This window comes from Grammomys surdaster, unplaced genomic scaffold, assembly GCF_004785775.1.
Source record: "Grammomys surdaster isolate TR1022 unplaced genomic scaffold, NIH_TR_1.0 142, whole genome shotgun sequence".
In the NCBI taxonomy this organism is placed as follows: Eukaryota; Metazoa; Chordata; class Mammalia; order Rodentia; family Muridae; genus Grammomys; species Grammomys surdaster.
In genome coordinates this window covers 1,530,601-1,556,173 of record NW_021604600.1, presented here as the reverse complement: position 1 = coordinate 1,556,173, position 25,573 = coordinate 1,530,601, and the positions used below count along the sequence as shown (strand labels likewise).

General features: G+C 36.9%; 1 protein-coding gene across 2 annotated transcripts in view; it reads right to left on the bottom strand.

Moving 5' to 3' along the window:
* The window catches only part of LOC114618480 (ATP-binding cassette sub-family A member 3-like), a 187,718-nt gene that overhangs the window by 37,706 nt on the left and 124,439 nt on the right, over positions 1-25,573 (bottom strand). For both annotated transcript variants that reach the window (XM_028764249.1, XM_028764248.1), the window contains 5 exons: positions 24,814-25,111; positions 20,482-20,728; positions 20,148-20,352; positions 9,324-9,543; positions 8,688-8,852 (listed from right to left, as the gene is read on the bottom strand). In XM_028764249.1, the coding sequence (XP_028620082.1) occupies positions 8,688-8,852; positions 9,324-9,543; positions 20,148-20,352; positions 20,482-20,728; positions 24,814-25,111 (1,135 nt within the window). The remainder of the gene's footprint in view (positions 1-8,687; positions 8,853-9,323; positions 9,544-20,147; positions 20,353-20,481; positions 20,729-24,813; positions 25,112-25,573) is intronic.

The window sequence follows — 25,573 nt, the reverse complement described above, 5'->3', positions numbered from 1 at the left end:
ATATGACATTGGTGTTCTGTTCAGGAACTTTTCCCCTGTGCCCAGGTATTCGAGGGTCTTCCCCACCTTCTCTTCTGTTAGTTTCAGTGTATCTGATTTTATGTGGAGGTCCTTTATCCACTTAGACTTGAGCTTTGTACAAGGAGATAAGAATGGATCAATTTTCATTCTTCTACATGTTGTCCTCCAGTTGAACCAGCACCATTTGTTGAAAATGCTGTCCTTTTTCCACTGGATGATTTTAGTTCCTTTGTCAAAGATCAAGTGACCATAGGTGTGTGGGATCATTTCTGGATCTTCTATTCTATTGATCTTCCTGCCTGTCTCTGTACCAATACTATACAGTTTTTAATCACTATTGTTCTGAAGTACAGCTTGAAGTCAGGAATGGTGATTCTTTCAAAAGTTCTTTTATTATTGAGAATAGTTCTCACTATCCTGGGTTTTTTGCTATTCCAAATGAATTTGCAAATTTCTCTTTCTATCTCTATGAAGATTGATTTGGAATTTTGATGGGGATTGCATTGAATCTGTAGATTTCTTTTGGCAAGATGGCCATTTTTACTATATTAATCCTACCAATCCATGAGCATGGGAGATCTTCCATCTTCTGAGATCTTCTTCAATTTCTTTCTTCAGAGACTTGAAGTTCTTGTCATACAGATCATTCACTTGCTTGGTTAAAGATTCACACCAAGGTATTTTATATTATTTGTGACTATTGTGAAGGGTATCGTTTCCCTGATTTCTTTCTCAGCCTGTTTATCTTTTGAGTAGAGGAAGACTACTGATTTGTTTGAGTTGATTTTATATCCAGCCACTTGGCTAAAGTTGTTTATCAGGTTTAGGAGTTCTCTGGTGGAAGTTTTAGGGTCACTTAAGTATACTATCATATCATCTGCAAATAGTGAAATTTTGACTTCTTCCTTTCCAATTTGTATCCCTTTGACCTCCTTTTTGTTGCTTAATTGCTCTGCCTAGGATTTCCAGTACTATATTGAATAGGTAGGGAGAGAGTGGGCAGCCTTGTCTAGTCCCTGATTTTAGTGGGATTGTTTCAAGTTTCTCTCCATTTAGTTTGATGTTGGCTACTGGCTTGCTGTATATTGCTTTTACTATGTTTAGGTATGGGCCTTGGATTCCTGATCTTTCCAAGACTTTTACCATGAATGGGCATTGAATTTTGTCAAATGCTTTCTCAGCATCTAGTAAGATGATCATGTGGTTTTTTGTTCTTTGAGTTTGTTTATATAGTGGATTACATTGATGGATTTCTGAATATTGAACCATCCCTGCATTCCTGGTATAAAGCCTACTTGATCATGATGAATGATTGTTTTGATGTGTTTTTGGATTCAGTTTGCAAGAATTTTATTGAGTATTTTTGCATTGATATTCATAGGGGAGATTGGTCTGAAGTTTTCTTTCTTTGTTCTGTCTTTCTGTGGTTTAGGTACCAGTGTAATTGTGGTTTCATAGAACGAATTTGGTAGTGTTCCTTCTGTTTCTATGTTGTGGAATTGTTTGAAGAGAATTGGTATTAGGTCTTTTTTGAACTCTTTTTTAGAACTCTGCACTAAAATCATCTGGTCCTGGACTTTTTTTGGTGGGGAGACTGTTAATGAGTGCTGCTATTTTTAGGGGGTTTATGGGACTATTTAGATGTTTTATCTGGACTTGATTTGACTTTGGTAACTGGTATCAGTCTAGAAAATTGTCCATTTCATCCAGATTTTCCAGTTTTGTTGAGTATAGGCTTTTGTAGTAGGATCTGATGATTTTTTAAATTTCCTCTGTTTCTGTTGTTACGTCACCCTTTTCAGTTCTGATTTAATTAATTTGGATACTGTCTCTGTGCCCTCTGATTAGTGTGCCTAAGGGTTTATCTATCTTGTTGATTTTCTCAACAATCAATTCCTGGTTTTATTGATACTTTGTATAGTTCTTTTTGTTTCTACTTGGTTGATTTTAGCCCTGAGTTTGATTGTTTCCTGCTGTCTACTCCTCTTGGGTGTATTTTCTTCTTTTTGTTCTAAAGCTTTCAGGTGTGCTGTCAAGTTGTTAGCGTATGCTCTCTCCAGTTTCTTTTTGTAGCCACTTAGAGCTATGAGTTTTCCTCTTAGCACTGCTTCCATGAGTCCCACAAGTTTTGGTATGATGTGTCCTCATTTTCATTAAATTCTAAATAGACTTTAATTTCTTTTTTTATTTCTTCCTTGACCAAGTCATCATTGAGTAGAGTGTTGTTCAGTTTCCATATATATGTGGGCTTTCCATTGTTTTTGTTATTATTGAAGACCAACCAGCCTTAGTCCATGGTGATCTGATAGGATGCAAGGGATTATTTCAATCTTTTTGTATCTGTTGAGGCCTGCTTTGTGACCAATTATATGGCCTATTTTGGAGAAGGTACCATGAGGTGCTGAGAGAAAAGTATATTCCTTTGTTTTAGGATGAAATGTTCTATAGATAATTGTTAAATCCATTTGCTTCATAACTTCTGTTAATTTCACTGTCTCTGTTTAGTTCCTGTTTCCATGATCTGTCCATTGCTGAGAGTGGGGTGTTGAAATCCCCCACTATTATTGTGTGAGGTGCAATATGTGCTTTGAGTTTTAGTAAAGTTTCTTTTATATATGTGGGTGCCCTTACATTTGGAGCATAGATGTTCAGAATTGAGAGTTCATCTTGGTAGAGTTTTCCTTTGATAAGTATAATGTGTCCTTCCTTATCTTTTTTGATTACTTTTGGTTGAAAGTTGATTTTGTTTGATATTAGAATGGCTACTCCAGCTTGTTTCTTGGGACCATTTGTTTGAAACATTGTTTTCCATCCTTTTACTCTGAGATAGTGTTTGTCTTTGTCACTGAGATGCATTTCCTGTATGCAGCAAAATTCTGGGTCCTGTTTATGTATCCAGTCTCTTAGTCTATGTCTTTTTATTGGGGAATTGAGTCCATTGATGTTAAGAGATATTAAGGAAAAATGATTATTGCTTCCTGTTATTTTTGTTATTAGAGGTGGAATCATGTTTATGTAGCTATCATCTTTTGTGTTTTTTTAAAGATTAGTTTCTTGCTTTTTCTAGGTTGTAGTTTACCTCCTTGTGTTGGCATTTTCCATCAATTATCCTTTGAAGTGCTGGGTTTGTGGGAAGATATTGTGTAAATTTGGTTTTGTCATGGAATATCTTGCTTTCTCCATCAATAGTGATTGAGAGTTTTGCTGGGTATAGTAATCTGGGCTGGCTTTTGTGTTCTCTTAGGGTCTGTATGATGTCTGTCCAGGCTCTTCTGGCTTTTATAGTCTCTGGTGAGAAGTCTGGTGTAATTCTTATAGGTCTGCCTTTATATGTTACTTGACCTTTTTTTCCTTACTGCTTTTAGTATTTTTTCTTTGTTTTGTGCATTTGATGTTTTGATTATTATATGACGGTAAGAATTTCTTTTCTGGTCTAGTCTATTTGGAGTTTTGTGGGCTTCTTGTATGTTCATGGGTATCTCTTTCTTTAGGTTGGGGAAGCTTTCCTCTATAATTTTGTTGAACATATTTACTGGTCCTTTAAGTTTGGAATCTTCACTCTCATCTATACCTATTCTCCTTAGGTTTGGTCTTCTCATTGTGTCTTGGATTTCCTGGATGTTTTGGGTTAGGAGCTTTTTGCATTTTGCATTTTCTTTGACAGCTGTGTCAATATTTTCCATGGTATCTTCTGCACCTGAGAGTCTCTCTTCTATCTCTTGTATTCTGTTGGTGATGCTTGCATCTATGACTCCTGATCTGTTTCCTAGGTTTTCTATCTCCAGGGTAGTCTCTCTTTGAGATTTCTTTATTGTTTCTACTTCCATTTTTAGATCCTGGATGGTTTTGTTTAATTCCTTCACCTGTTTGGTTTTGTTTTCTTTCAATTCTTTAAGGGGTTTTGTGTTTCCTCTTTAAGGGCTTCTACCTGTTTACTTGTGCTCTCCTGTATTTGTTTAAGGGAGTTGTTTATGTTTTATTTAAAGTCTTCTATCATCCTCATGAGAAGTGATTTTAATTCTGAGTCCTGCTTTTCCTATGTGATGGGGTGTCCAGGACTTGTTATGGTTGGAGAACTGGGTTCTGATGATGCCAAGTAACTTTAGTTTCTGTTGCTTATGTTCTTTCGCTTGCCTTTTGCCATCTGGTTAACACTAGTGCTACCTGCACTCACTGTCTCTGACTGGAGCCTGTCTGTCCTGTTATCTTGCTTGTGTCAGAACTTCTCAGAGTCCAGATGTCTCTGTGATCCTGTGGTCCTGAGCTCCTAGGCGGAAGAACTCCTGGGACTCAGGCTACCTCTGGGATCCGGAAATCCAGCTGCTCTGAGTGCAGCAGTTCCTTTGCTGCTCTGAGTGCAGTGATTCCTCTAGGATGGCTCAGGATATGGTATCTTCATGGGAGCAGACCAGCTAGGTGTCTTCCCCAGCCAAAGGAACCAATCGAGTATCCTCTTACATTTCTTAAGACTTGCTTTATGAACTATAATGTGATTTATTTTAAAGAAGCTTCAATTGGCTGCTAAGAAGAGTGTGTATTCATGAAACCATCATTTTATTCCGTTATTGCATTGTTTCTTTGTTGTTTTTTTGGGGAGTGTGGAGGGGTAGGACTAGATAATCTATCAATAACAGTAGTGTTTTGAAGCCATTCACTATTACTGAATCTGGACCAATCCATCATTGTATGTGTGTTGTTTTTTTTAAATGAAATTTGGTACTTAGTTTAAATGTGTTTATTATTGTTAAAGATTTTTAAAATTAAAAATTTAATATTTATTGTTTATTTATTTATTTATTTATTTATTTATTTATTGTTTTACATATATATGTGTATGAGCATGTGTGCCATGTCACATATAGAGGTCAGAGAGTAACTTGTAGTAGTTGGTTCTTTTCTACTTAGACATAAAATTCAAGTTGTCATGCTTAGTGGTAAGTATTTTTGCCTGAGAGGTGCCTCAGTAACCCTTCAGATCTTCTTGATGGTCTGCTTCCTTTATGAATATATAGTGCTTGTCTTTATATATATGGACTAGATTTTGTTTAAAACATACATTTAAAAAATCAAAATACATACAGCTTAGGTGTAGATATTCTGTCTTTAAATGCTTTTGAAAATATTCAATTGACTACGTCCTTTGCCTTACAGAAGCTTTCCAGTTTCATGAGGTCTCATTTATCAACTCTTCATCTTGAGCCTGAGCCATTGGAGTTCTATTTAGGAACTATTCCCCCTGTGCCAATGAGTTCAAGGCTCTTTCCCACTTTCTCTTCTATTAGATTCAGTGTATCTGGTTTTATGTTGAGGTCTTTGATCTGCTTGGACTTGAGCTTTGTGCAAAGTAGTGACAAATATGGATCTATTTTCATCTTTCTACATACAGACTGCCAGTTAGACCAGCAATATTTATTGATGATGCTTTCTTTTGTTTTCCATTGTATATTTTTGGCTTGTCAAAGATCAAGTGTCCATAAGTGTGTGGTTTTATTTCTGGGTCTTCAATTCTATCCCATTGATTAATGTGTTTGTCTCTGTTCCAGTATCATGCAGTTTTTATCACTATTACCCTGTAGCATAGCTTGAGGTCAGGGATAGTGATTCCCCGAGAAGTTCTTTCATTGTTAAGAATTGTTTTTGCTATTCTGGGTGGTTTGCTTTTCCAGATGAATTTGAGAATTGCTCTTTCCATGTCTTTGAAGAATTGTGTTGGGATTTTGATGGGGAATTTTGATGCATTGAATCTGAAGATTGCCTTTGATAGGATGGCCATTTTTACTATGTTAATTCTGTCAGTCCATGCACATGGGAGATCTCTCCATTTTCTGAGGTCTTCTTTGATTTCCTTCTTGAGAGACTTGAAGTTATAGTCATACAGATCTTTCACTTGTTTGGTTAGAGTTACCCCAAAATATTTTAAATTATTTGTGTCTATTGTGAAGGGAGTTGTTTCCCTAATTTCTTTCTCAGCCTGCTTATCATTGGTACAAAAAGGCTACTGATTTATTTGAGTTAATTTTGTATCCAGCCACTTTGCTGAAGTTGTTTATCAGCTGTAGAAGTTCTCTCACAGAATTTTTTTGGGTTGCTTATGTATACAATTATATCATCTGCAAATTGGGAATATACCCAAAAGATGCCCCACCATGCCACAGGGGCACATGTTCCAGTATGTTCATACCAGCCTTGGTTGCAATAGCCAGAAGCTGGAAACATCCCAGATGTCCTACAACTGAAGAATAGACACAGAAAACATGGTTCATTTACATAATGGAATACTACTAAGATATTAAGAACGAGGACATTTGAGTTTTGCAGGCAAATGGATGGAACTAGAAAATATCATCCTGAGTGAGGTAATTCAGACCCAAAAGGACATGCATGGTATGTACTCACTAACAAGTGGATATTAGCCAAAAAAAAAGTACAGAATATGCAATCAGGTATTGTGTGTGTGTGTGTGGGGAAACAGGGCTGAAGTCCTGAGGGCCAGTAGAAAGAATAGAAACAGGTAACCTTGGGAGGTAGGAGGTGGGGGGACCCTCTAGAATGTACCAGACACCTTGGAGATGAGAGACTCTCAGTACTCAAAGGGAGGGACCTTAGATAAAATTCCCTATAGTGGGGAGAGGCACCTTGTAGTGCCTACCTCCAGTAAAAAGATAGGGCATCAAGTGGAGGGATGGATGGGGGTTGCCGTCCCACAGCCCAAAACTTTGACCAAGAATTGTTCCTCTCTGAAAGAACTGCAGGAATAAAAATGGAGAAGAGCCTGAGGAAAAGGAGGTTCAGTGACAGGCCTAAATTTGGGATCCAGCTCAAAGGGAGGCCTCAAGGCCTGAAGCTATTACTGAGTCTATGGTGTGCTCAGAAAAAGAGACCTATCATGACTACCCTCCGAAAGACCCAACAAGCAGCTGAAAGAGTCAGATGCAAATATTTACACCCAAAAAATGGACAGAAGCTGTTGAACCCTGAGGTTGAATTAGTGAAAAGCTGGAGGAAGTTGAGGAGGAGGGCGACCTTGTAGGAGGACCAGCAGTCTCAACCTACCTGGACCCCCGAGATCTCTCAGACACTGGGCCACCATCCAGACAGCATATACTAGCTGATATGAGTCCCCCAAAACATATGCAGCAGAAGACTGCCAGGTTTGGACTCAGTCAGAGAAGATGTACCTAACCCTTAAAAGACTGGAGGCCCCAGGGAGTAGAAAGGTCTGGTCTGGTGTAGCCAATTGAGGACATCCTCATTGTGATGGGGCAGGAGGTATGGGATGTGGAACAGTCAGCTGGTGGACTGGGAGGGGGATAAAATATGGACTGTAAACAAAGATTAAATAAATAATAAAAAAGAAAATATTCTGGCAGTGGTGGTGCATGCCTTTAATCTCAGCACTTGGGAGGCAGAGGCAGGCGGATTTCTGAGTTCAAGGCCAGCCTGGTCTACAGAGTGAGGTCCAGGACAGCCAGGGCTACACAGAGAAACCCTGTCTCGAAAAACCAAAAGAAAAAAGAAAAAGAAAAAAATACTCAAAAGGCAGCCAGAGTACCATGAGAGACCCAAGAGGTTTGCCTGTGGCAATCCCTGAGTTTCTCTCTTAGGCATTTACCATACTGATATAAACATATAACTACAGATTTTTGGGAACAAAGTCCATATCATCCACAAGCATGCCCCTGACTTGTCCTTTCATCGTATGTATTTTTCCCCCATCAGAAAACTTTTAGTTTGCATATGTCTTTGCCAGCAGGGAGTGTCTATTGCTGATAACACACATTTGGATCTTGTTTTCAAACCCAATCAGCTAAATTGATTCTGTTAATTGGAATTGACACTATTAACATTTAGGATTATTACTGAGAAGTATTCGCTGATTCACATAATTTTGTTCCTGTTTTTCTGGTTGGTTTGAATATCGTTTATTCTCTTCCTTCCCCTTGTTCATCTCAAAGTTTAATGGTTTACTGAGTTGAGAATTTTTGCTTCTTCCTTCGTTCTCATTTATTTATGTATCCCTTTTACAAAATGAATTCTTTCCTGAGTTCCATGATCATGACTGCTTTTCTTATTTACCCTCATATAGGGCTTCTTTAAGTATGTTTGACAGTGATGTTTTACTGGCGAATGAGTTGCTTTATTTTGTGTTTACTTGAGAATGTTTTCAATTTCTATTGATTGTAAAAGTTAACTTTGATAGATATAGTAAATTTTGTGAACAGTTAACTTTCTCACAGTTTCAAACACATCATTCCATGCTGTCATGGCTTTTAGGGTTTCTGTAGGGATGGCTGATATAATTCTGAGATTAGTCATTGTAAGTCATTTGAAATTCCTCTCTTGTAGTTTTCAGTATTCTTTATTCTGTAGTCTTAACAAACAATGATGTGATGTGAAAAGGTATTTTCTGGTCATGCTTATTTGGGGTTCTAACTGCCTGTTATTGGCTGCCTATACATTCCCCCAAAGTAAAAACAACAGCAGCAGCAGCAACAGCAACAGCAACACCAACAAACTTAGGTGTAATGTACTTCCAATTTACATCTCAGCTCATTCTACTCAAAGGGAAGAAAACTAGGTTTTTCTTACTTGACATAATTTTAGTAGAAGTATAGAAAGTAGAAAAAAATATAGTGTTTTTGAGCCCAAAGTGTCCCAATACTCACATGGTTCACTGCAATCCACATAAATGCTTCTGAATTCCCTAGCACATAGTCTTTTCACCTCATAGTCATCAAAATACTTGCTGATACTCATTGCTAGATTGTAACTAGGCAGTGTCATTAAAGTTGTCTTTATGAGGATGTGGACAAGTCTAGGAAATTCATTACCTGTAATTAAAAGATAATAGATTAGCTTCAATGATAAGAAAAGTAGTGAACCTCCTCATGAAAACAAACTTCTCCCAAGTGGTTAAGTCATTCTCAGACAACTCTCAAACTATCAGACGATCCTTGAGAAAGCACTACTTGTTGCTACATGTACCCACCCAGAAAGCTTGTGGGGAAATAACAGTATTAACCACACAATTGAAGAGTAGCTTTTTGTAACAGTGACTTCCTAGAATCTGTTTTCCCTTTCTTTTTATTCTTGGTTCTTCTTTTCCTTTCTCTCTCCTCCATGTTCTCTTCCACCTCTAACTTCCACATATCTACTCAGTAAATATTTGCCGATTTCCAAAAAACACAGGTTTTCAGATTATTGGAAAGTGTTCACAAGTTAATTTTAAACTCTCACATTATTTCACTCCCGTTTAATATATGTATGTCCTGGAAAAAGGGGAAATTGTATGGTGTTCTTACCATAAAATTGTATGATAGTGTAAATGATGATACTGAACATAGTTGAAAAGTAGTTAAACAGCGTTGTTTTGATGTAGGCAGCAGTGCTACTATTGAACAGAAAGCATCCAAGATAAGTGAGAGGAACAACACACCAACCATAGAGCATAAAAATCATAATCGTGTCCAGGAAGTTGTAATGCACAACAAATGCCTCCAGCTGGCAGAATTTGAATATGCCCTAGGACACAGAGTATAGAAAATCAAGATGAAGGATATACTGTGCAGTCACTGTTTCTACTAGACCATAATTACTTGGTACTAATTTTGGTTATTTTTTTTAAGCTTTAGAGTGGAAGCCTTAAGTGAATCATTTCTTCAACTGGGACAACAAGCACAGTAACTAAGCTTCTCTTTCTGTTTTTCTCCTCTTTGAAACAGTCCTTACTTCCCATAGTCATGATCAAATACAGAGTAATTACATTTGTATTAGGCCAAACAGAACGTTCCCTATAAAAAAAGACCTTGGTTACAGGTCACTTTTCTTAGGATTTCCCTTATGGCTGCTTTGTTCAGTGTGCCTTTTGGTGGCTGTTCTGAGCCTTGGGATTCTTTTTCAATCCTCTGAATTACAACTGAGAAGGGAACTGAAGAGCACACAGAGTTAGAGTGATATAGATTTGGAAAAAAATACTAGTGCTACTAAGGAAATTTCTAAAATTCTACATTCTGGCTTGTAATTTCAATTCTTTACAATTAACACAGTTATACCTTCTGATCAATAACATGACTATTTAGCAAGATCACTAACTCATGGAAAGAAAGGCTAAACTAAGAATGTCCCATTACAATCTTGTGTAGTTCTTGGAAATATTTCCCAGTACTAGTGTTTAAAGGAAGCACATGAAGAGAATCATTAATTGTAGAATCTAATGCTCCTCACTACGGTTGGATCCTCCTTTAACAACAAAGAGGACTATATAGTCAGGAAGAAATTATGGGAAACTTGAGGCACAAGTGTGAGAAAAGCCTCAAGTTTCATTTAATGGGTTTCATTTAAATCTACATGGACAAATGAAGCATGTACTCAGTTGTTACACAGGATGTAAGTCAGTACAGTAAAAACAGGAAATTAAAAAATAATGTAAATTAAATGTAATTAGGATTTTCTTGAAATAAGCTGCTTTGAAAGTTTATATGAAAACAAAAAACATATTATGGCAAAGGGGACATTCTGCCAAAGAAAATTAATAGAGGGAATGGGGGAATGGCAATGCATAAAGAGAATTAAATGTATTTGAACACTGCTATAGTTAAGAGGGACTGTTACAAGCAGCACATTACAGAGTTGGAACACATAGCCTCAGATGCAGACTTCTTGCTTTTATGCACAAGGCTCTGGGTTCAGTCCTTAGTACCATCATAAAGTGGTCCACACCAACAGGACAGAATTAAAAAATACAAAATATAATTAAATGCATATTGTTAGTTAATATAGGAGAAAATGAGTATTTCAAATAAGTGGGAAAAGGCTCATTACTTTAAAAATAAAGTTAGAATAATGAATTAGCTATTTAGGAAAAAACAGAATTATTACATCATGTCTTATCAAGAAATAGTTTTTGAATGAGAAGAAAATATCCATTAACAATATTGGTAAAGTGAGCAGAGTCTGATGCATTAAAGCTTGAAGAAGAAAATACTTTTCCTTCAAGATTTTATGGGATGGAGAATCTAGTGAAAACAGCATATTTTGAGGCATATCTCCAAATCAATATTGACTCAGCTATGAAAATCCTTGGTAAGGCTAATAATTCTAACATTTACTTAAATTTAAGTTCTTAAAAGATATGTTTCTGTTTACACTCTTCAACATATGTCTAATGAAGAGATAAGCGAATGTCAAAGGCAGAATAAGATTCTTAGAAGCAGGAAGTTGCAGAGGTTTTTGAGATGGCTCAATGGTTAAGAGCACTAGGCTGCTCTTGCAGAGGACCTGGCTTCAGTTACTAGCACACTCATAGTGGCTCCTAGCTATCCATAACTCCAGTTCTGGTGGAACTGGCACTCCAGGAGCACTGGATACATACATGGTACACATATTTACATGGAAACAAAACATTCATACACAAAAAAGAAAATCAATTAATCTAAAAACAAATTTAACTTCTTTTCCTAGTATATCTTTACTTTCCTTCTCTTGCCTAGTTGTCCCAGCTAGTGATTTGAGCACAACATTGAAAAGGAGCAGAGATAGTGGATAGCCCCAGCCTTGTATTTTGATACTAATTCCCCTTTCCTATGAAGGTCTGCAGAGGAGGTGTGAGTCATTACATAGGTGATTTCTAGTGAACCTTCTGCCCATCTTAATTTGTAAAACAAAGACTGGAGCCAGTGATTGGGCAGTGGAAGGGGAGGTGGAGATATAAAGGTTGGTTGGGACCATTAATTGGGTTATTTTTGATTATTTCTTTTGATCCCTGGGCCTTAAATAGGCTTACTAACTTTGGGAAACAACAGACAGATAATTTGGTAGCAAAACCTATTCAGATACATTATCATAAGTTAGCTATGGAGGACCACAAGACTCAAGATGAGGTTGTTACTCTATCCAGGATGTTCCCAAAGCCCATCTCCACCCAACCTAAAAGAGGGGACTTCTGCCCCTAGACCAAGCAGAGAGGGGCCACCCAGAACCCCCTCTGACTGGCGATCTGAATTCTTGCTTAGGCTGTGAGGCTAAACACTGCAAGGGAATATAAATAAAAGTTAAAAATATCTCTCTGGGTTCCCTGAAGGACAAGCCTAGCTGCATAGGGGTTGATGTCAAAAGTATCTCCTCTCCAGGAAAAAGACATTGGGATGGGTATGGCCCTCATGCCTCACTGGACAACGACAGGAGGTCCGGAGCCATTATAAGGTCCCCTTCAATTACTGGAGGTCAGGCCTTTATCCCTGCCTTCACAAGATTAGAATCACCATGGCCCTTCTATACTTGGAGAAGGGAGGAGATGTCAGGGGCAGCCCTGTTTATTCACTGAAGGCCTAAAATCAGCCATAGACCTAAAATCAGCAATAGGCCTGACATACATGCATGTTAACACAAAGTCTTGGGTCTCTGTGGAAAAACACTGAAACAGATGGCTATAAGCTATTGTAAACAGGCAGCTTTTGTGGAAATTTACCATCCTGAATAGTCATAGACCTTGTAAATAGGTAGCCTTAGCGGATAGTACCACCTTAGAAAGAACAAGTGAATCACAAGCAGAGTCATAGCGACCTGTCCCCTGAACTTTCACCCAGCCATTACCACATTCTGAAAGATATCTGTACTCTCCCTGAACACCTACGCTCCAGTGTCATCCCCTTCCCCACATCCTGCCTTTTTGTGTTTATAACCTCTGTGTGAATAAGTAAAAATTACGATTTGATTTTAAAAAATCTGCATAATATAAAAATACCACCCTGGGCGGGGGGAAAGGTTGGTGGGAAGAGAGCAGGAAGAAGGATGACTGGAGGACGACTGGAGGAAGACAATGGAGGAGGAAGACATCAGAGACAATGGAGACAGCGGAGCTGATGACTGCTGGGGAAAGAAGAGAGAGAGGATGACTGGGGAGAAGAGAGGAGAGAGAAGATGACAGAGGATGATGGAGGAGGACAACTGGGAAGCAGGAGGTAGAAGGACAAATGCAGTGTCTGGAAAACTCTCAAGTTATAAGGGTCTCATAGCTGGGGAACAGAGTAGTATCTGTCCAATCTAGGCTTACAGAATATATTCACAATTACTGAGTTGTGTTTTCGTTGACCAGTCCTGATTGGGTTGGAGATTTAAATATCTCCTACAACAACTCCTCAGTAGGTTTGTTTCAAACTTTTCTCCATTTAGCATGTAGACAGCTATGGGTTTCTCATAGCCAGATTTATTTATATTGAGTCTGTTTTCTCTGGTCCTACTTCCTCCTTTTATCATGAAGGCATGTTGGATTTTGTCAAAGGCTTTTTTCTGTATCTATTGAGATGAACATGTGATTTTCACCTTTAAGTCCATTGACATGGTTTATTATACTTGTCAGCTTGCATACAATGAACCATCTCAGCATTTCAGGCTAAAGGCTACTTGTTAATGGTGCATAATCTTTTTATATATCTCAGTATCTAGGTTGCAAATATTTTGCTGGACATTTTTGACTTTATGTTCATCAGAGGTATTTTTTTGTAGTTTTTGTTTGTGCTATGTTTTTACATGGTTTAGTATTAGAGTAACGCTAGCTTCACAGAAGAAATTTAGGAGTGTTCCATCTCTTTCTTTCCCTCCCTCTCCCTTCCTCCTTCCCTCCCTCCCTTTCTCCCTCCCTCCCTCCCTCCCCCCTCCTCCTCCTCCTTCTCCTCCTCCTCCTTCTTCTTCCTTCCTCCTTCTTCCTCCTCCTTTTTGTTTAATAGTTTAAGAAGGATTGGCTGTAGATTTTCTTTGAAAGTCTGGTAGAACTCTGCTATGACTGCATCAGAGCCTGAGCTTTTTGTAGCTAGAAAGTTTTTATTATTATTTTAACCTCTTCATTTTTTTATGTTATGTTAGGTTGTTGTTTTCAGATTAATTTTAGTGGTTGGCAGAATCTAGAAATTTACAATTAAGGTTTTCCAGCTTAATGGAGTACAGACTTTTAAAGAATTCCCTTATAATGTTCTTTTCTCTCCTTTTCTTTCTTTTGGATAGTTGGAACAAAGGCCTGTCATCTTGTTTATCTTCTCATTAATTCTTTTCATTATCTCTATTTCACTGATTTCTGCTCTGATTTTTTATTATTATTTGCTACTCACTAGATTTGGATCTTTTCTGTTTTTATTTTTCAAAGTCTTATGTTGCATCATTAAGCATTCATTTACGTTTTTTATGATTTTCAAAAAATTTAGACAGAATCAAATTTCCCTCATAGGACAGCTTTCAATAAAAGGGATACTAGAAGGGAAAGAAGAAACTATCCCTATTTACAGATGACATATTATACACAAGAGATACCAAAAATTCTTACCAGAAAACTTCTAGAAATGATAAATTCAGAAATGTGCCAGGATACAAACTCAATTTGAACAAATAAATTGCTTTTCTATACACCAACAACTAACATATAGAGAAAGAGATCATAGACACACTTCCATTCACAATACTCTGATGAAAACAGAATATTTAGGAATAAACCTAACTAAAGAAGAGAAGGACCCCTATAGTAGAAACTTTTAAGTTGCTGAAGAAAGATATAAAGAAAAACACTAGAAAATGGAAAGACATTCTATGTTTATGGATTGGTACAATTAATATTGTGAAAACAACATTTTTACCAAGGCTATTTACAGATTCAGTACAATCCCAATCAAAATCCCCATCTTATTCTTCACAAAAATAGAAAAAAAAACTATTCGAAAATACATATATAACCACAAAAGAACCCAAATATCCAAAACAATCCTGAAAAAGAACATGCCAGACAGATTACTACTTGAGATGTTAAAATGTATTACAGGATCATAGTAATAAAAACAATATGATATTGGCAAAAAATCAGACACAAAACATCAATGGAACAAAACAGAACACACAAGCATGAGCACATATAACCCCAGCCATTTATATTTGACAAAGGATACCAAAAATGTACACTAGAGAAAAGACAGAATCTTCAACAAATGATGCTTGTGATATTGGATATCTATATGCAGGAGGATGATATAACCTGTATATATCACCTCACACAAAAGCTAACTTGAAATAATCAAGACCTAAATGTGAAACCTGAAATACTGAAAAATGCTAGAAGAAAAGCTAGGCAGTGCCCTCCATGATATAGATTCAGGAAAGCACTTTCTGAATAGGACACCACTTGCTCTAGAATTTTGGCAAGCGAGACTTTATAAAACTACAAGATATCTGCACAGCTGAGGAAGCAAACAGGTGAAAAGGAAGCTCAGAGAGGGATGGAGAATTTTTTTTTCAGCTAAACATCCACCAAAGATTAATATCAAGAGTACATAAATAACTCAAAACAAAAAAAAAAGAAAAGAAAATAGAGCAAAGAAATCCCAACCCAAACCAACTATCCAAATAAAGAAAACAACAACAAAAAGTCCAAAAAACCATCTTAAAAAGTATCTCAAAGGTTTTTTTTTTATCATCCCTAGCAATTAGGGAGACATAAATCAAATGCCTTTTGAGATTCCATCATACTTCAGTTAGAATGGCAAAGATCAATGAAACAACTGGCAACAAATGCTGTGTGTGTGCACAGAAAGGAAACCTTCATTCACTGTCGGTGGAATTGCAAACAGCTTGAAAAATCAGTTTAAAAAATACTCAAAAATTAAAAATAAATCTACCTATGGCCCGGCTATAGCAATCCTTAGTACATTCCCAAAGGACTTAATATTCTATTCTACAGGTACTTGCTAAGCCATGTTCATTGCTGTTCTAGTCACAACAGCCTACATGAATACAGCCTACAGGAATAAAACAACCTACTTGACACAGAACTGATGCACATATAAAACACTATACTAAGGAAAAAGGAAATTTGCAGATTAAGTGGATGAAACTAGAAAGTATTATATTGCATGAAGTAACCCAGACACAGAAAGACAAACACTGCATATTCTTTCTTATCTGAGGTTCCTAGCTTCAAATGCTGATATGTGAATATATAACTTGGAGTGACTAGGAAAATAAAATGGGATAATTGTGCAGTGCAACGGGGGCAATAGAGCTAGTTACAAGTGATTTAAAGGGTGAAATGGGAAAAATGAGGAGCTGTAATTAGGGAATAGGAGAAAAATAAATACAGAAGAGCATAAAATAAAAGTAAAACTGGCTTGTTAATATATAAATATACATGCATAGTATAAATAAAGAATTTCCTATCTGGACTGACAATATTTTCTCATATAACCATAAACCATCTATCAGAATATGTAATACCAAGCGTGAGAAAGTACCTTTTGAGTTGTTGGTTAGGGATGTCCAAGACTACCTGTAGGGCTACCAAACCATTATACAGCTTATTGGTGTTGTCCTTGGTTATAATGATCCTCTAGATTTAGAAGGAATCCTGTTGGAGTTCACTGTGTGAAATTGTGTCTCTGTCCTTCTTCACCTATCTATGACATTTTTGATTGTCTTTAATACAAAATCTGATGGCCAATTAGCTGGGTAGACTTCCTTGGAGCAAGAAAGAAACCCTGGCAAGAAAAGCCTTTTCACCAGGAGACAGATGTGACTATGGGCCTGGAAGTTATAGATAGCCATGGGGCTACATGGGGCTAGGTCGTTGGATTAACTTAGATGAGGTAGCCGAGAGTCTGCCCAGCTCAGGTCTAAGCTTTAAAATATTAAAAGGTCTCTGTGTGGTTTTTTGGGGAAAAAACTGGTCAAGGAATAATTGCTGCCATATTCCAACATTAATTAATATATACAAAACATAATAATTTAATTTAATAGGTAATAGAAATTTTTCCTTAATTGCCAAGTACTATAGACTGGACATTATACATGTATATCATACTTTGTAGTTTCATAATTGTTGCATAATTTATAATTGTATTTAATTTATGTTATAAAGAAAAAGAGCCTTTTAGTGGACTAAAAAGAGAAATTGCAGAGAGAATATCCTGTGTATTGTATGGATGCATCACTTATGGCCTATAGGAAAGGGTAGAATAGAAGGTGGAACATCTGGGAGGCACAGAGAATTCTGGGATTGACCAGGCCAGAGTCTGGACTGGGAAGATGTGAAGAGATGGACATATGATACCTGAGCACAGGTAACCAGTCACATGGCAGAATGTAGATGAAAATAAATGGGTTATTTTAAGTTATGATCTAGTCAGAGAAGAGCCTAACCATATGGCCAACTTATTTGTAAATATATTTGAATCTGAGCTTTATTTCTGGGAGCATGGGGCTGGGAGGAAGAGCCAGACTAACTTCTACAGAATTTCGATTCCTAAAGACATTATGCACTTCAAATACAGGTCCTCCAACTGAAACTGACCTCCATGTCTCCTCCCTGAGGACCAGATTTTATGGTACCATAAGGTGTCATTTAAGCTTCCAAGGAAGGAAGGAAGTATCCAATAATCTTACCCATCTATCACACCATGAGCCACAATGGCAAGACTAGCATACCTTGACGATAAGCAACAGCTCTCTAATTGCATTGAAGATACATACAACAAGATGGAAATCCTACCTTATACTGGGTTCTAACCAACTACTCAGGGTTAGTGAGGTCATAGATCTTGGAGAAGAACCTTCAGCTGCCACTTTACTAAACCATCATAATCCCTAATGGCACTATAAACATTTGTTCTTTTACCCACAGATAAATTAACTCCTAGTTTCTAACCAAGGAAAACTTGGAACAGATAAGAGACCATTACAGAAAACCACAATCAATCAAAATGCAGAATTGTGGAGCCCAATCCCAATTGATATAACATAACTCCTGAACTTAAGACTCAGGGATAACTATGAAAGGAATGCAAAGATTGTTAAGAACCAGAGGAACAGGGAGCTTGCTATGAGATTGAGTCTTCGACTCATGCCAGAAGATAAACACAATCTCACTAACATGGCTGCCTAAACAGGACTTGAATAAGGGCAACAGTAATAGATATGTTAAAGTGGATGTAGGAAGTTCAGCCGGACTTATCCCTAGACAAAGAAGTCCAGGCAACCAAGGAACGCCAAGAGTAGGTGAAACAGTCTTCCTCAGGGAAAAACACACCAATTAGGTATCTAATACTACACCACCACTACCACAACCATCAACAATAACAACAACAACTACAATAAAAGAAAAAAAAAAGAGTCCATGAATCTGAAAGAGAATAAGAGGGCAAGATAGGGAAAAGATCGAAGGGAGGAAAGGGAAAGGGGGATTGATGTAACTATATTATGATCTAAAGAAATTAAAAAAATCCAAAAGAAATTGTGAATAGGGCCATGGTAATAAATTGAAACATACTGTCCAGGATGACTCTGAATATGAGTGACAATGAGTTTTAGAGTAACTCCAAAGTTCTGACTGTCTTAGGTGGTAGAGGCAGAGAAGACTTTCTCTGAGCCTTACTTTTCTGCTTATAAATATGATGAATTAAGAGTCGTGTCCAGTGTTTGTGGTATCATATAAAAACAAACATAAGAAACAACTTTGGTCATTAGTTATACATAGTAATATTGGTATAAATATTGAAAATAGATGCTTTTGTTTATTTCTTGCTTTTTAATCTGTCATCCAGGAAATGGACACACAAGTGTGCCAGCCAAGTTTAAAGAACCATAAAAACAAGTGACACCTTGGCATGGAAATTAAAAGAGTCAAGTTTGTTCAACTAATTTTAGTTTAAAAAATTTCCAGTAATTTATAGTGTGTGTGTGTGTGTGTGTGTGTGTGTGTGTGCACATGTGCATGTACACATGCATGTGTATGTGAATGCATGTGGGCATGTGTGTGCACTTGTAGAAATCAGAGGACAACATGTAAGAGTCAGCTCTCTTCTTCCACTGTGTGGATCCTGGGGATTGAACTCAGATCACCAAGTTTGACAGAACCTTCTGCCATCTTGCTAGCCTGAAGTTGATTTTAACTCTATAGAGGAGAGATTGTAAAGCTAGGTACCAGGCTTGAATTAGTGAAAGATAGACAAATAGACCATCAGCAAGATGGTGATCTTCTCTTGCTATGTTTATTTGATGATGAACTATGTACCAGGGACTGGAAATGACAATAGTATCCAGTCTTGCACATTAAAAAATGAAATGTCCCTCAGTTCTCTCTACCTTAAGGTGTCTCTGTATAATATACAGTTTTTGCTTCCCACACTACCACTATTCCTGGATTCTGGTCTTTGGTAGGTAAGCAGCTCTTATAGTTGGTGAGATCCAGACTCTATCTTCAGAACCAGTTCTTGGGCTCCTCTGCAAAAAATATGAATTGTCTTGTGGGAACCAAACTGATAAAAAAGTTTATGTCTTTTTTTCTTCAAAAATTAGTTATCATTTCACAATACAATCTGTGGGAATTACTAGTTCATCTTTCATAATAGTAGTTGGTATACTTTATTTTCAGTTCTGTGCCAATGGAGAAACAATAGACTTTGTGAGGACTGAAACAATATTTTATTCACAATATTTTGTCTTCAACACTTATTTAAAAATAAATTTACCCCTTTATCCATATTTTATTCCCCTTAACTATGTACTTTATGCATATTATTTATCTAAAATATGCCCAGAAAATAACAGTTGCTATTGTTTACTAACCTGTAAAATAATTATATTAACAGATGATATATACTCCTACATATGCACTCTCTAGACTGCTTTCTCAGTTTTTCAAAATTAGTTCCAAGTTAAAACTAGTTTTGCTATGGAGCTCGGCTATGTTGAGCATGGAGTTTAAGTATTGAAGATCAATAGCAATAGAAGCTGACCTTAGATCTTGAATATGAACTATGTAGTTCAGCCCCAATTTTCCCAATGGGCACACTAGGACTGAGTAGGCATTGTCTTAGCTATAATTAACTTGTCAGCACAAGTTAAAAGGTTTTAGAGCAGATTTTGGACAGGACATATTAGTGAGCAAATACATGACAGCATACTCAAGGGAGGTTTTTCAAAGAAAATGATTCTCTTTAGTGAAAGAAATGTAGGGCAGAACCTGTCCTTAATGAGAGTCTACAGCAAATCTCTAGGGTAGTGAGTTAGTGTAGTTTCAAATTTCATTTTAGGATATAATCATTTTTGTAGACCACAGAGGGTAAAGGATGCTTCATGCAGCTGCAGCTGATACTCACCAGTAATACACAGCAGGCGATGAAGAAGAAGATGAGGTCACACAACAAGGCAGAGAGCCAGTAAGTATGTACACAGACCCCAGACAGAAACTGGATATGCTTGGCTTGACTGATTCTTTCAGTCACTGTCTGGATACTAAAAGACCCGACCACCACAGAAATGCCAAAAGCTAAACACTGTACAATTTGTAATCCATTTACAGGCCTACAGAAGAAGAAATAAAATGTGAAATAAGCTATCAATACTGATATTAGCTATTTTTCAAATATATATGGTTAATCAAGCAAAGGTTTGTTAACACTCAATTTCAGAAAAAAGGAAAATTATACATACACTGTGTTCGAACCATAATGAGGGAGAGGTTGAGGCTTATTGAAGACAGTAATGGAAGCATTAGGGCCAGAAAGTATCATAAAAAGAATGCTGTCTAATAGTGACAGGGATATTGCAGGTGAGTGGTATGCTTCATTATTGAAGAAAATAGTGAGCACTGTTTTGTTTTTCTCAACTGTAATAGAAAGTGCAACAATGCAGAAGGTACGACAATCTTTATTTTCTAATATGTAATCATTCATATCACCTAGAATAAAAAAAGAAAGTATCAGTGAGTCAACATGTACCTAGAACTTATATTAGAAAGAATGGACTTAAAAAAGCTATGGGGTTTATTTTTCCACTTACCATTTTGTTTTCCAAATTCTGGCAATGGATGTTTTCTTCAATAACTTTACTCCATCATTAATCTTACAATGATCTCACTGTATAATATATTCATAACCCAATCATATATTAAGAATATATATTTTTTGAGACAGGCTTTCTCTATGTATCCCTGGCTGTCCTGAAACTTTCTATGTAGACTAGGCTGGTCTCAAACTCACAGATATCTACCTGCTTCTCCCAAGTGCTGGAATTAAATGTATGCAGCACTATGACTAGTTTAAGAATATATTTTTCTTAACTGTGAAGACTAAACATAGTTTGTTATTTTAAAGAGTTGCTTTGGCTATTCATTTTGACTCACATTCCTATATAAATTTTAGAATTGGCTTATAACTACTGGAGGTCCTATTACAGTCATGTTGGGTGTAAGCTGCTGGCCTGTGTCTACTTCTCTCCCTTGGGGTAGCTGGGCCCCTTGTCCACCAGAGAGAGAGAGAGAGAGAAGTTTAGCCAGTTGCAGGAAGGATCTTGGTCAGTGGTAAGTACATGGGCAAAGAACACACATCTAGGAACGGCTTCAGAACTTGTTTTGTTTAATGGGGCCATATTTATGCCTCTGGAGAGGTGGCCAGGGTCTCTGGGGCAAGTTTTGTTTGGCCATGTACAATTGGCCAGGACAGGGGTGTTGGAAGATGCTTCATACTCAGGGGCTGTAGGGTCTAGGACTGGGGGTTGGGTATACACCTTATATATAGTATGGATATAGTTCAAACAAGGAGTGAAGTCTGGTAACTGTCAGGGTAGTAAATTCTTACTAGGGTTGATGGTGGGGCAGATGGCCTCATGGCATTAGATTAGGAGAGGGGAAAGAGCCAAGCTCCTGTCCTCATCTGAGGTATCTGGGACTAAAGATCTCCTAGACTTTCCTCTGTAATCTTGGGCCATTACAATCCCACATTGGAGGATAATCTACAACAATTAATTTTTAAACCAGCATAATCCCTGACAACAATCTATAAATATCTGTCCTTATGCCCATAGTTAAGTGTAGTCTTCACTCCTCATCAAGAAAACTTCTCTTTGCAATGGATGAAGAGCACTACAGAAACCATAGCCAATCAAAATGCAGTGTTGTGGAGCCTAGTCCTAATAGATATATCTGCAAAGCACTCCCACACCTAAGGCTTGGAGAACATTTTAGAAGATGAGGTGGAAAGATTGTATGGCTTAGAGGAACAGACAGTTAGCTGTGAGACTATGTGTCATAGAAAAAGCAGAAGATATACCCATAAAGCCTCACCAGTGTGCCCAAACGTGAGTTGGACAGGGATGGCATGCCAAAGTGGATGAGGAAAACCCACAAAGCCTCAGCTCTACATGGAGAACCACAGGCAACTGAGTAAAGCTCAGAAGTGGTCCTCCGCAGGGAACAGGACACCAGTTGTTTGTCCAATACCAAACTGTCAGCCATGAAAACGTAATACAAGTACATTATATAGACTGAGTAGATTATATTTACAAATTCATGTAAATACATGCATATGTGTGTGTATGTGTGTGTAATAACAGTGAGTCAAAATAGAGGCCATGAATTTTAAGGAGAGTAGGGTAGGACACATGGGAGAGTTTGGAAAAGGAAAGGGAAGGAGAAATACAATTACACTATATAATCTTAAAAGAAAGACACAACAGGAAGACATTGTTTGGCATACCACAGATATTCTGATTCCAAAATCAGCAATCTACTTTGGTTGCCCTGCCTTCTGGGCTAATCAAGTACCTATACCTACCCTATTCTTGGTGCTGGACCTACTTCTTATGTGCCCGATACTACATATGGCCTTAACTCAGCTTTAGTTCCTAGGCCTAAAACCTCTCTGCATGTGGTGGCCACAAGAGCTCTGCAACCATCTCAAACACTTTTGTTAGGTCCTCTCTTTTCTTGATGTAGATACATATTTGAAGCTGGAATGGTTGCTATATGGAATATTATCAGCCCAGCAGCCTTCCTTGATGTCATATTTTGAGACAAGAGTCATATAACCATATATTTTAAATAAATAGTTCAAACATACTGGTAAGTTCTATAGAACATCTTCTCAAATGTTACTTTTCAAAGTATGGATATAGTGAGAATTTTCTATTTACATCTTTCCTTTTTGCTTAATATTTCATCTTTTATTTTATCTATTTCCTTTTACATTTTACTATAAGTGGTAAGGACAAACCAAAGCATAATTGTAACACTTTGTTTAGAAATCTCCCTGGGTAAATATCTTTATCACTTATATGTTCTACTCTCCACAAAGTAGCAGAATACAATTAAATCAAGTTATTTGCTTCTGTGTTTTTATGTTTTAGAAATTATTTTAATTTGAAATGTAATGTATATGGGTTGGGTTTTTTTTTGCCTGCATGCATTTCTGTGCTCTTCTTGCATGCCTTGTGATCACAGAGGCATTGAAGAAGGCATTGGATCCCCTGAAATTGAGGTTACAGGTACTTGTGAACCACCAAGTGGGTGCTGGGAATATAACGTATGTTCTTTGGAAGAGCACCCAGTGCTATTTATCACATAGCCATCTCTCTATCCTCCATTTGCCTCTTCCTTTAATTTTAATAACATGCCCCCAATTACTGTATATATCTAATCAGAGCATCCTTAATGCTCATATTTCAACTATGTTAACTTCATGATAATCTATTCTGAAGATAAAATTTTTCTTTAAAGCTTTTTTCTTTCCTGTATTCGTACTCATCAGAATCATCTTTAGTATCTCCTAAAAGTATTTTCAAAACTAGAATTCTAATATACATTTTCAAACTTTGTAAGCCTCTTGTTATAGTATTCAAGAGCCAGTTTCATAGTTTTGGGTATATGCTATATAGCACTTACTTCCTGGTACTAAAATGTATCTTTATTTTCTCAGGCTTCCATAAGAAATCTCACAGATTGGATAACTGAAGCAACACAAGTTTATTTTTCAGTTGAAGCCTAGAAGTCTGAGGTTAGTGATGGTAAGTTTGGTTTCTTTTGATACTTTTGCCTTGCATTTTGGGTAGCAGTTTTGTCTGTGTCCTCACATGGTCTTTCCTTTCTGTATGCACGTTCACATCTATCTTCTCTAATTTTAAATTATGTGTGTCTATGTATACATATGCCAGGTGTGTATCTACTGTGGCCAGAAAATGGCATCTGATCCCCGGGAGACAGTTGAGTAGCTTGATAGAGGGGTTAGAAAGAACTTGGGTCCTCTGGAAGAGCAGCAAGAGCTCTAACAGCTGAGACATCTTTCCAGTTCCCACTTTCTTCTTTGTGTAAGAACAACAGTCACAGATTTGGGTTCTATGTTGGTTTAAATTTAATTAGAATTTCAAATTTATTAAATTTAATTAGAATTTCAAAATCTTACCTACAAATAAACAAAACACTTGTAGTTGGGATTTTACTAAACTCATTGTTTTTAGCATTAATAAATATAGAGGACATATTGACTTATGGTTCTTACTAAGGGTACATGTTGAGCAAATCAATTGAACAAAACAATTACCTACATCATTTTCAGAAATTACTTATGAAGTCAATTAATTCTTCAGCCACTGGTTTACAGAATGACTAATTTTAAAAAGGATAGCCTTCATATAGAGGAACCAACAACTCATCTTGTGAGAGCTCTGGAAGATAACAGTAGTCCTTCAATGAGAATAAAACTTATAATGCTAAATCACACAGCAGTGCCATATTTTCATCTTTCCCATCCCCACGAAGGGTGATGAAATTAGCAGAGACACATTCAGCCAAAAAAAGTCCTCACCAATTACTAACTTGTGGACAGTTGTGTCTAAGAGTATATTTTGCTTTTTATTTAGCTACTTCTATGATACTGGTAACTAGTGGGATGGAAAAGAAACAAGTAGTTAAATATTATAATTATATAAATTGCAAATGATAAGTAGGTCTTTATAGAGTAGTAGTTGATTCTTTTTGTAAACAAACCTTACCTTTTATTTTTCTTAAGCTTTGATTCTTTGACTTTAGAAAAATCTTCAGGTTTTTTATGAGATTCAGAGCCAAATCAGAATTCTCTGAAACTGAGTAAGGTACAATGGTTCTACCATAGTGACTCAAATTCAGTTCCCTTTCAGGTATATCATTATCATCTAAATGCAGAGCTAATAAGAGATATGTAGTGACAACCAAAACTACTATTATCTGTAAAAACATCAACTTCCAGTTGCGGCTAATGAATAGTGCTCTTTTTATAAACATGGAATAAAATTGTTGGCGGTAAAGTGGGACCTATAAAGAGAAAGGAAAAATAGTATTTTGATAATTAGAGATTCAAGGATACTCATGATGAAACTCATTCATCATGTTTTAAAATCTATGATGCAAAATATGTTCATAAAATATAATACAAATAAATTTTAGTTGACCCCAGTAAAAACAAAGTAAATAATTTATTTGTGCATTATTAATTTAAAGCATTAAACATGGCTTCTAACTATAGTAAAACTCTTAAGATAATTTTTTGTGTGGGGAAGGGCAGTGCTAGGATCAAACTCTTACACATTCTAGGCAAGCACTCAATCACTGAGTTATACCCCAGTCCCAAGATTCTCTTTATAAGATAGCCTGGGAGCACATAGGGAGGGACCCATGGCCTCAGCTGTATACAGAGGGGAGGATGACATTGTCAGGCATAGGTGGGTGAGGAAGTCCTTGGTCCAGTGAAGGCTGGATGCCCCAGTGTGGGGGAAA